Below are 12,283 nucleotides of genomic sequence, written 5' to 3'. Positions count from 1 at the left end.
AAATCTAACTTCTCTTCTGTAAGCAATAAATATAAGCAAGCGTCGTACAGTTAATGTCTTATTCATACTGGCTGTGTTTATTTCTTTGAATTTGGCAGGTTCATTGATGAGATTGGAAATAACTGTGATAGCAAGCATCCATCTGGATGCAGAGGTCTTTTCACAGAGGATATTCAGCGCCGGTAAACGGATTTGCGGATTTGCATGGGGTAAAAATGGAGGCAGAAATAAACTTTCTGAAATTGAATCTCGCTCCAGGAACGATGGCTTCTCGGCTGGATACACATGCTTTCAATATCTCCCCAATAGAGAATAGGAGATTGTGCATAAATGGAACACCATGGATTTGGCATCTCCTGGAAGAATGTGTCGAGAACGCGTGGGAGTACTGGAGCGTTGTCACAGGACTGATTTCCATTGTCTGTTTTCTGTTTGCTGCACTACCGTAAGTTTAAAGTCTTAAGCAGTCCTCAGATTGAAACATGAGTAATCTTGCCTGAAGCCTTTTTCAAAAGCAGCCTCTTTTTTATTTTTTTTATATTTTATCTTGGATATGTTTCTCTATCTGCATAATACAGATATAATATGCCAGAGAAGCATGTTGTTCATGTTTGCAACAATATTTGGGGGTTGACAAATGAGCTTGATGTACTGTTCTGTTGTACTGACTTGACACTAATCTCTGCCACTTAGAGCAAATGAGAATAAATCACCTCTTCCCTCTTATCTTCTCCACCCTGAGATGTGTGTGTGCACGAGCAGGCACACTTGCAGCAGAAGCTGGCTCAGTGTTTATTTAAACCACATGCTGTGTCACCAGTACTGTTGTGCTGGCTCTTGCCAATGAAATTTGGACAGAGAAAAGGTCAGAAGCAGCACATGAGTTAGCACTTCAGTAGTGCTACATCATTTGCTGTTTGGTCGCTGGCACTGGGCTCTGGTTTCAAATATGTAGGTGGGAGATGACAAAGGAAAAGCAGAAATGCTCCCAGCAGGTGAAAATGCCAGAAACAAAATGAGGTTGCCTCCAAAGTCTGTCCCCATAAGGGGGATATAATTTACTGAACTAGTAAAAGGGCTATGGAAATCAAGCAAAACAAAACCACTTTTAGTAAGCTGTTGAGCTTCAGAAATATTAGTTGAAATATCAGTTGAAAGGAGGCTTTGCATTAAAACTGTCATGTTAGTGAGCATGGAATTCATCAAGATATGGCTAATGGACTCACGTTTGGGATTGCTTCGTAGTCCCCATTGTGAATCTGAATAAGAGTTCTCCAATTGAAAGGCATAAGTGTAGTTGTCAGCTCTTTTAGAGGCTTTGTTCATTCTTAGCCCTTCTGTGTTAAATAACAGTGTTTTCCTTACTTCAGTATTTTAAGGGCTGGTATTTACAGCAGATGAATATAAAATGCTTACAGCATAGTTCTGGTGTCCAGAAAATGGTATTTGAGAGCAGGCCACAAAAAAGGAGCATGTTCAAGCAGTAAAGAGGTTGTGATTTGAGTCCTTTGTTACGTCAGAGTAAGACATTGAGCTGTAGAGATACTGAGTGCTTCTTCAGAAGGTAAGTGGAGTTATTGCTGTGATGGGTCTCGTGTGGTTAGAGTTTTAATCTTTATTCAGACTTTGAAAAATGTACTTCTGAGCTTATTCAACTTTTTTTTTGCTTACACTGTTTTACAATTACTTCTGGAATTTTGTGCCAGTCAAATTTACCTTGCGTGTCAGAACGGAAGAGTGGATCAAGCACTGTCTTTGGGCTTTCTGCTGTGTTGGATAGCTGGAGATCTTACAAATTTCATAGGCTGCTATTTAACAAATCAACTGCCAATTCAGGTAATCTGCCAATATTCTTATTTTTTGATTCATCCTTTTCAAACTGTGTTTTGAAACTGTAGGATAACTTGATATTGCATCCTGGAAAATGCCCATGCCATTGTGTCAGCAAATCCCTGTTGCATAATGTTTACAGTGTGTTCATCTGCAGCAGTCTAACTTGTTTTATACTGGAAACACTTTTTTTTTGGCAGCTGTAGTATTTGTCATTCACGTTGTGATTATGAAGCAACATTTCCCTGCAATTAAGTTGAGGTATTTTGAACTATTTGTATACTGAACAAGTATCTTCTCTTCCAGATTGTCACTGCCATTTTTTATGTTAACATGGATATAATTATGATCTCACAATTTGTCTACTATAAGCTCAAGAATCAGAAGATGACAAAATGTAAGGTTTTTTGACAATTAAAACATTCTCCATCATGTAGCACACTCTTTACTTCAATATTTTCTGAAGCATTTAAATAAATTTTTGTCAGAAGGATCAAGAAGTGCACAAATTCTAGTGGAAGTTGTTAGACCTATTGCTTCCAGTCTTCTCAGGCTATTGTGAAAATCTTACCTTTTCTTTTCTCTGCCTTTCTTTTCTTCTTACCCACATAATATCTGTGAATATTTCCCATGTAATACTTCCAGTTTATGGAGACATACAAAATGCGGTGGGTTTGTGGAATCTGGTTCCATATTTTAACTTACTCCATGGTTTTACTACCTACTTGCTTCCAACTTCTACATATATTTAGATGGCTGTAAGCATTATTTCTTTGCATGGTTCAGTTAGTTTCCTCCACGTTGATTGAAACTGGACTTTATTTGCTTATAGCATAAAATATCTTGACATCTTCATGCGTTCTGTTTCAATATGTGTAGTTAAAAAAATGTATTCAAGGGGAATGGAATGGCTTGAGTTGTGCTTCATAAAATCCTGGCAGTAGTTGTGGGATTCAGCCTACTGATGGACTACTGTTTTGACTGAAATGGAAGACAGAAAGCTCTGTTCACATTGTGTCAAATCAAAAACATTAACTCATCGATCTGAAAAAAAAAAAAAAACTATCAAAGAGAATCCATGGTATAGCGGAGGTAACAAAAAGCTGAAGTAAAACAGATGCCTGCCCAGCAGACTAAATAGGGATAAAGCAGATTCATCCAATATGGAACTGATAATAAACCTGGAGATAGGTCAGTGCTGAAGATGGATCCTTCCTGCTGGCCACTCCTGAAAACAAACACGGGCTTTTGTACGTTTTAGCTGCCAGTGCCTGTTTCAGCTCAGTGGTTTGCACAGCTGGAGTGGGAGGAATGGTGCTGTGATTAAAGCTGTCAAAGAGGGCTTTGCAGTACCCAGTTCTGGAGCAGTCACCCTGGACAAGTTGGTCAGTTTTGCACCTCACTAACACCATACAGCAATTTGTCCCACTGGGGACAGGCTGCAGGACTTTACCAGCATCTTGTAGGTACAGAAGATAACGTAGCTCCAGAGTTCTGCAGACTTGTCTGCCATTTTCACATGGTCTTGTAGGTGTCTGTGGAGACTTGCTGCATGGGGTCTGTGTCTTTGAATATGTGAGTCTTGGTGAGGCTCGATATCTGGATAACCAGATATTGAGATAGAAGTTGTGGATGCCCCATCCCTGGAGGAGTTCAAGGCCAGGTTGGATGAGGCTTTGGGCAACCTGGTGTCGTGGAGTGTGTCCCTGCCCATGGCAGGGGGTTTGGAACTAGATGATCTTTAAGGTCCCTTCCAACCCTAACCATTATATGATTGTATAGCCGTGGACATAGACACTGGTTCAGCACAGTGCTCGGATTATGTATTTATCTTAAAGATAGTTTTGTTAATTCACATTTCAAATATCCTTGCTTTTGCAGTTTTTAATCAAGATGTGTTGAAAGAAACTGTTACGTTCTATTCTACTTAACAGTTTTCTGTTTACCAGCTGTTATTTAATAGTAAACTGTTAGGACCTAATATAAGCATGAAAATTTTCTCTCTCAGTAGCAATGCCTTTTTAAGGAGTACCCTCCTGTTCCTGCCCTGCTTCTCTCTGTTGTTGCACAAAGACACAGCACAACTATAATAGTGAGCAGGGGTGGGCACAAAGCCCAGAAAATAAGAGGTGGACTTACATGGCTGCCAAGAAAAAGATACATGAAATTGTACCTTTAAATTTACATACTTTTATTGCAAACAAAAAGTAACCTTAAATCAACAGCAGATGTTATTTTTCAGCTAATTTGTTTGTATGTCATTCTAGGCAGCAAAAGCCTGAAGAATTTCTGTGTAACCTGGGTCGTGGTGTGTATAGTGCTGTGTGTTATTTTACCCAGTCAGCTGTTACTAAGAAACCAAGACCAGGGTACAGGAATCGAAGGAAGTAATGTAAGTTCTTACCTGCTTCCATTCAAAAAAAAAAATTCCACCCAGGAGTGCCTTGAAAAGATTGAGTACTACGAGCTTTAAAGCAATTTGGGTGACGTTTTTAACAATGGTTTTAGAAATCTTAAATGTGGCACTGTGTGGATGTTTTAACTATGGACCATACATCCCAAAATAAAGAAGTTATAAAAGTGCTTCTTTTAGCATTTTCCTGTGTTTTGGGCTCATTCTGTCCCTTGGGTCATTAGGATGTGCTGCTCTGTGGAGTAACATGGGTACGTGTTGTCGTTCCGCTGGTGTCAGGTGCTGTAGGCATCCGTGTAGAGACTGCCTAGTCACAAGTGAAATCAATAAAAGTGGAAAATTACAATGGTACCTGCTGCTGCTGTCATTTCAGCAGGAAAGTTCACCGGCTATTCAGGCAATTTTGTGGGCTTCATACTAATGCCAGTAAAATAATTGTAATCCAGCAACATTGCCCAGCAGGGAAGCAGCTTGTTTTCAAAACACAGCTAGAGTGAGAAAACTAACTCTTAAACTGTGAAAAATGAGTATTTTACTTTCTCCAGATAGGATGATTTTTTTTTTTTTTTTGTGGTCCTAGCTACAGTTTTTAGTTTGGGTTGAATTATTGTGCCCAGGTTTTTTTAGCAGGAGGACTGGATTGATACTGGTGTCCTGTCTTGCCCAGCACTAGTTTTGATCTCAGCCATGGCTACGATGCAGCATAGTGCATTGTTGTGAGATAAAGACCAAACCCTTTCTAGTCCTCTTTGGTCACTGGAAGAGCAGCACTGAACTGCTTTGAAAGCAGTTCTGTCCAGAAAATCAGCCCCTGGACTCTCAGTTTAATCCTGTGAAATGCCCAAAAACGTTCTTGCCAAAATACACGTACTTTTCTTTTTCAGAACTCTCTTGATATGATTGAAATGTCAGGCTTCATTTGTGGCTATATATCCTGTGTATTTTACTTGGGAAGTAGGTTTCCTCAGCTGTATAAAAATGTAAGTAGGTTTTTTTGGCTAAGTATACTTATATGTTTTACAAAGTACGCTTTGTTTAGATGTTGGATTCTCCCTAGCAGTGAGCCCTCTGAAGTCAAAGCCTACTTTGCTTTTGTGACCTCAAATGGTAAACAAAAAGAAGGGTTTTTTCCCTTTCAGAGGAGGATGATGAGAATTTTAGGAAAATTATGGTCTTTGATTGATTGGCAAAGGAAGAGGAAGAGTTGGATTTATCAGATATGAGCAGAAATGTACTTGGTGTGATTGTTGTCATGAGCAAGTGGATTCTCCCCTTTTTTCCTCCAAACTATTCTACCTTAAGTAACCAGTCATGGGATTGAAAGTTAGGATCAGAGGGAAATTAGTTTAGAATTTTAGGCCTTTTTCCACAAAGATGTCATTACTGACTTCCCCCCCTCCCCAGCCTGTTCACTATCGGCACGTTAAATAAAAAAAACAAAACCTAACAAAAGACCTAAAGGTTTTACATTGTCAATTGTATAGAGGCATTTTGTTTGATTACAAAAATGCAATTAGTGCATTTCCAAGCCTATCCATATTCCCCCTTTATCTTTTCCATCACAGCTGGAAAACCACAATATTTTCGAAAAGTTCTACTAAACAGACAGATAGAGCAACAGATTTCTTAAGATCTAAATATCATTTGGAAGCAGATTATCTTTGCTGCTTTGCACTTACATAACAATTACATTCACTGGAGCTGCTTCTAAGAGCTGTAACAATTTCTGTTGTTTCAGTGGTACGTGCTGAAGGTACTAAAGTCAGAGGATTCAGATGAGATGGAAGAGATGGACAAGAATGACTGAAAGTCTTTGAATGTGTTATAGTACAAAATGCTAAAATTTTCCTATAACTGGCTACTGTGACACATGTTTTAACATTTCTTCCATAAAAATTTTTGTGTTTAGTTCCAAAGAAGATCAACAGAAGGCACCTCTTACCTGCTGTTTGCATTAGCCATGCTGGGAAACTGTACGTATGGACTGAGCCTTGTTTTAAAGATGCCAGCGACTGAATCTCTCCAGGCCCTCTACTTTTTACACCATCTTCCATGGCTTATTGGGAGCTTTGGAGTTTTGTTTCTGGACATTTTTGTATCCTTTTCCTATTACAGCTAGAGTTTCTCAGGATGGGCTTGTTAATAAGGAGATCAGGAATTAAGTGGATTTTTAAAATCAATTATTTTTTGGTGATTCTAACCTGATCGTAAAATCTTAACTTCTTTCTGAACAATAATTTGTATACTTCTAATAATAATATTTCTTGATAAGAATAACAAGTTTTTAGAAAATATTTACATTAAAGCTAAATTGCACAGGTTAATTTCTATTTTGTAGCCAATACATAAAAAGTTGGGGGGAGAGGTTGTGCCCATTGTGCTGTTTTTCTTATGTTTGCTGTCTGATACATTTTTAAAAAAAAAAAAAGGAAAAAAAACCACAACCCGACCAACCAAACCAACCCCAAACCTGCTTGCCTTTAAATGCAAGTGTAGAATTACAGCTTTGAGAATTTGTTTAAATTGTAAGTGTTATTTCAAGATTGCTTTAACATCAGAGACAATCAATGAGGTTTTAGCAAACAGTTTCAGAAAATAGCACTTAACAAAGAAGTGCTGCAGCTACCCTTAACTGCATAATTTGGGGCAAAATCAGATGCATTGAGATGCTGAGTGCCTCTGAAAAGCAACATGCTTGGGTCATGCTAAGGGCTAACTAGCTACACATTTTTCTAGATTAGTGTGCCAGCTTCTTGAAAGACCTGAGCAAACTAAAAACAGTGTAATTTTTTATTCTTGTATTCAGGGGACATACATAAGATGCCCATGGTATATTGGCTATTGTTAGTTGTGCTCTTTCTACATTGAGCATTAGCATTTTGTGATCCAGAAATTAAAAGCAAAATGTTGAGAGCAATGTTGTACTTTTGCTTTAAAAGCTTAGTGAACAGTGATGTGGTGGGACTTGGTCCTACTGTTCACCATAGGTTTATAGTCACCTATAGTCTTGTTGCTATAGCTTACATTTTCACTTAAAAGAGTATAAAGAGGAGATTTTATGATTTTTTTTTTTTTCCTGAAGTATTTTAGGTTTGTGTCTGAAAACATCTTGGTATTTAGCTCCATGAACTCAAAGTATAAAACAGGATAAGACGAAGAGTGATTTCAGGACCATGCTGAAGCATATTGTGTTAATCCGTTCCATATTAAAAGGAAGTTCTTTACCAGATTTACCTGGAACGGTTCCAGAAGTTATGATTCCCAGGCATCAGCCTTGTCTTTCTGATTAAAGTAATTTCAAAAGCCACTCCAATTAGACTAGGGATGGGACGGGCGACCCTGGCCTTTGGGTGGACTGTGAGTGACACTGTCGTTCAGAACAGCCATCTGTGTGTTCCGCATCTCCAGCCGGGGAGATTTCGGTGGGAGCACAGTACTCCATGGCTGTGGTGAGACTGAACTGTGGTTCGTGGCCCCTTTTGAAATAAATGGGAGTTTTTCTTTTATGAGACAGTGCAGTCAACGAAGTAGTGACTCTTTCTTCCACCTCCCAACTGGAAACATAAACCGGCCAGTGTTTATTTACCCAAAAAAACCCTAGAATTTGATCTTGATGACCCTTACAGTACGTTATGTGCGTATTTGCAGATGCCTTTCTGTGATGTACTCTGAAAAAGAACTTTTGTATTGGGCACAAAGCTCCCCCTGCCCCGGGATCGCAGTGCCAGTGTGCACATGACATTCATTTCTGGGTTCTGTCTTGATTGGAGTCTGAATCCAATCTTGCTAATAGTCCTCCAGTTCAAATTATATTGAAAACAGATGCTTCTAAATCAGGTTGAGGAGCTTATAGGAATCTAGTCAAGTGTATAGCGTTAGCTGAAAATGTATGAAGTATTTGTAATCAAGAGAAAACAAAAGCAGACCTCCTGCTTTGAGAAGCCCTGAAGGTAGAGAAGTCAATGCTTCTAGGGAGAGCTTCATTCCTGTCTCTTTCCAAGCAAGAAAATAAAATATCTGACAAACTGATATGTCATGCTAGACCAGAAAAATGAAGAACAGGATCACCTGGGTTTTGGAAAACAGAGGAATTAAAACAAAAAGTCGTAATTTCTCTGAGGGAAGTGCTTCATAATTGATCATTTGTGTAACAGGCAGTCTCTGTTTTGAGGAGTAGCTGCAGAAATTGCCTAATTCTAGTAGGCTTTATTCCTGATAGTGTCCAGGGTTTCATTAGGTGGAAAATAAACTCTCATTTCTCAAGGTCCAGGCAAGGATTAAGAGTTCCCTTACTCTGTGTCTGCTGCAGTATTCTTTTGCTTCCATCTGACACGGCTGGCAATGACTGTTTTTAGCAACAAATGGACTCGTGATCAGAGCTGGAACAGCAGCTCCAGCGTTCCTTGGTGCAGGATTGCACTGGAATTGTTTCAGCTCACTTTAACAGGATAACACGCTCATCCTGTTTCCTTGGTGTCTACAGTTAAAGTTACTTGGTTGCACAATAAGCCAGTTATTTTTGATAAATAATGGAAGAGTCCAATTGTTTGTAAAGTATGAATTGTCCTTGTTTTTGTTTTAAGAGGAGTTTCATAGCGTTACACGTTTGAATTATAAATTGGATATGATTTTATTTTCTAGTAAATGTTTCCTTCCAGCTGCTGCTTTGCAGTGGAAGGTGGTTGGAGCTTCTCAAGAAACCACGAAGCCCAGGGTTTAAATGGGCCTGATAGGGTGTCAGGCAGGCACCAAGTCTGGATTTGCCTGCTGGAGAGTTCCTCAGTGGACCTGGTTAGAGCTTTGGTGAAGCACTTAATCCTTCACCTGTGCACAAGGATGCAACAGGGCGTATTTTAAAATCAGTTGGTGACCAATTCTGCCCCATCACCAAGTTTCTGAGAGACTGAATCTAGTGCAAGTTTTTCCAGAAAACTTTTCCCTTTTCTATAAGTGTACTATCCTCTTTCACTCTGCCTCCTTCCTCCCCTGCTCCCACCAAAACCAAACAACTCTATGTATTTAGTTCAGACAAAGCCCTTTACCAAGATTTTTGCCTTGTTTTTTTTTTTCATTTGACATCACCCTATTGTCAGAGAACTGTGTTCGAATCCTCCACATGTGCTTCTTTTCATTAAGTGTAGGCAGGTTGTTACGAGATAGCCAAAGGATATTCAGCGAGAGCCAAGCTGTTGTACACAAACTCTTCTCTTGCACCTTTTGTTATTTGCAGGACAACCACTTGGAATCCATTATATGCTTCTACAAAACATGGCACTTTGTAATTTAATTACACTGTGCAAAGAATGTAAGTCTGACTTGACAATTCAGCCAGGAGAGTTTCTCAGCCAAACACACAACTTCTCCTCTGTGCTCTTGTAAATACCTGTTTTTGTCTCAAAACTTTTTGTTTTTTGAGTGGTCACTAAATTGTTTGATTTAATGAAACAAATTTGATGCACTAGCTCAGTGGCTGTCATGAACTTTAGTCTGGGAAGTCAGTTTGGTTGTCTCCTCCACTTTGGGCTGTCTGCATGCTTAGGTCTTAAAGTTTCCTCCAGAAAGTCAGACTTGAGCAGCAAGTTAGTTTCTATCTTAAGAAGTCTTGGCAGTTTATCATTTAAAAAATACAAGCAGCTGAGTACATATGCTACAAAACATATTCTGGAAATACCGTTTGATAACCTCCACATAAGTTGTGTTTATAATTTATTCCTCCTTAAAAGCTCTGTTATTTTTGCCCAACTTGGTGGCCAAGAGTGATAACGCAGTGCTACAGCCCAGGCTTGTCCCAAGCCCACAGGATGCTTTTAAGCAAATTTGATTCCCCTTTCACAGTGTCTTTTTCCAGCACTGCGACTGTTAAGACTTGGGGAGGTGCTCACCTGCAAGTGCAGCAAGGCCTATAAAAAAGAAAAAGGCAGGAAATTTAAGTGGTAGCTATAGGTATGCTATAAAACTAATTTGCTAAGCTCTAAGAAGAAAGCATTCCCCATGTAACATTATAGAAGGACTGAAAAAGGAGTGCTGAGCTGCTGTCTCTGAAGGAAATCCTGTCTAGTCTTTAGTTGGGGGGCCTCAGAGGTGGGATGCTGGAAAGCTTTGAGAAGGTGGGATAATTCTGGGGGCTCTGCCTTGGATATAGTGTATTTCCTCTCCATTCATCCAGGCTGCCCAGAAAGTTTGTGGGTTGGGTTTTTGTTTTTTTTTTAATTCTCCTTATTTTTATAAATCATTACATACATTAGCCTTAAACTTCCCACAACCATTGTCTACCAGCCAAGTCACTTTAACTGATCTAAAGCCCTCCTGGTAGAATTCTATGTGTCAGATTTCCTCCCAGTGAAACTTTTTCATTTTTAAACTGGGGTTTTACACATAGCAGTAGTGGTGATCCAGGCTCTGTGAAAGCTGGATTTACATGAGCATAAATTGGAATTTGTACAAGGTACCACATACCTTTAAACCTGCTTTCATGCAGATGCTTACGTTGGAGACTCCCTACGTGACCTCATCTACTACACCTGCTTACCTGCTTCCACCCATCTAATGTCCTCCTCAAAACTTTCTTCATCAAAGTTGGGCAGCAAGTAATGCTGAGTTTAGTCTGCTGCTGAAATCATTCTGTCTTTTAGAAAAAGCAGAAAAAAGTGCCCAAAGTGAGCAAGAAAAGCAGGAGCCATGGACCTTGCTGTACAGAGAGCATTGCTGCTTTGCTGCCTGGTGGTTTGCCTTTGAGGAGATGGGCTTCTGGGACCTGCTGCTTTGTGTTTCACATCGTTTGCACCTCGATTTACCAGGAGTAGGAAATCTTTATTCTGCAAGATGCTGTGTGTATTTCTTAGACTAGAATAGAAAAGAGTACGTAAGGGCAGGGCGTAGCTGGAGAGGTTGGTTTGGTATCTTTATATCTTCCAGTGGTATCTCTATCAGAAAACAAAGTTGTATCAAGTTCAGTACTCAAGTGTAAAACTCCTGAACTCTTTAGCAAAAATTCTGAAGAGTAAGAAATCTCTCCTGTCCTAGATGCACACCCCTGATTTTTTTTTTATTTAAGCTATCTATGCTCAAAGTCAATAATTTTGTTTGAAAACTGGAATCATCCAGGAAAAGGACAAGTAAATACTTGTTAATTCTTTACAGATTAGCAGTGTTTCAAATGGTCTGTCTTACAGTAGAGATAAATAATTATGTCTAATTGCACAATTCTGTGTTGAAAACAGCAATAAATGTTGAGTCAGAGTGTCATCCGCTTGCCAGTAAATATCAAACCGCCTAGAATTTTGCAGGAAATGAGAATTTAGTTTTCTGATCAGGCCCTGCTCATCTATTGCTAAGAAAAGTTTTGAATAACTTCCCCTCCTTAGCAGCACCCACCTGCAGCCCAGCCCCTGGTATTTGGTCTACTGAGGCTGGAGTAGTACAGGGCAATGTGTTTGATTCCATCCCATTCTATGAATTTCACACTTAGGACCCTTGGAAGCACGAGGATGAGGGAGTAAGGGATATTTTCACGTGTACTTGAGCCATACAACCAAGGGCATCTGCATTTTTGTGTTAGGATTCTTCTGCACGTTCCCTTTTCTAGTGTTGCAGTAAAATACCGTTGAACTTTTTGCCATGAAGAAGTACTTCCTTACCCAAAAATAACAGGTGACTGTGCAGTTCATCCTGTACCGTCAGCACAGGGAAAGACAATCCGGATCAGTGGCACTGGAAGTGGAACCGTTGCTGGTGAACGAGGAAGCTGCCTAGTGCCAGGCTGGGTTCAGCTCCTGTTTTCATGGAATTTTGCTCTGGGATGACTTTGACAAACAGTTAAGATTGCAGTCACTTAGAGACCAAATCTATTGCTTATTTCTTATTATTTATTTCATCATTAATTTGCCATTGCTTATTTGCAAAGTACATGCCAAGAATAAAACATTTAATATTTACTGCGTTGTTTCAGGATAGATACAATTTTTTTCCTAATTTTTTCCCATGTTAGCTGTTTCTCCCTGAGTTGTGATATAGAGTCACAGTAATAGGTGCTGTAGGAAT

General features: G+C 39.4%; 1 protein-coding gene across 1 annotated transcript; it reads left to right on the top strand.

Moving 5' to 3' along the window:
• The first annotated feature begins 263 nt into the window (after nucleotides 1-263).
• On the top strand, nucleotides 264-11,995 carry LOC104372417 (lysosomal amino acid transporter 1 homolog). The gene is made up of 7 exons (XM_009978098.2): nucleotides 264-445; nucleotides 1,707-1,836; nucleotides 2,137-2,227; nucleotides 4,098-4,222; nucleotides 5,128-5,223; nucleotides 6,153-6,338; nucleotides 11,894-11,995. The coding sequence occupies exons 1-7, from the start codon at nucleotides 264-266 to the stop codon at nucleotides 11,993-11,995; spliced, it is 912 nt and encodes a 303-aa protein (XP_009976400.2).
• The last annotated feature ends 288 nt before the right edge of the window (nucleotides 11,996-12,283 follow it).

This window comes from Tauraco erythrolophus, chromosome 11 (assembly GCF_009769465.1).
Source record: "Tauraco erythrolophus isolate bTauEry1 chromosome 11, bTauEry1.pri, whole genome shotgun sequence".
In the NCBI taxonomy this organism is placed as follows: Eukaryota; Metazoa; Chordata; class Aves; order Musophagiformes; family Musophagidae; genus Tauraco; species Tauraco erythrolophus.
The sequence above is the reverse complement of the archived record's forward strand: the minus strand, read 5'-3'. Positions and strand labels throughout refer to the sequence as shown.

Excerpts from the sequence above, each read along its gene's own strand:
- LOC104372417 (XM_009978098.2), top strand. The coding sequence starts at position 264 with ATGGCTTCTCGGCTGGATACACATGCTTTCAATATCTCCCCAATAGAG. Across the intron at positions 4,223-5,127 it reads CAGGAATCGAAGGAAGTAAT|AACTCTCTTGATATGATTGA; the intron begins GTAAGTTCTTAC and ends TTTCTTTTTCAG. Across the intron at positions 6,339-11,893 it reads TTTTGTTTCTGGACATTTTT|GTGACTGTGCAGTTCATCCT; the intron begins GTATCCTTTTCC and ends CAAAAATAACAG.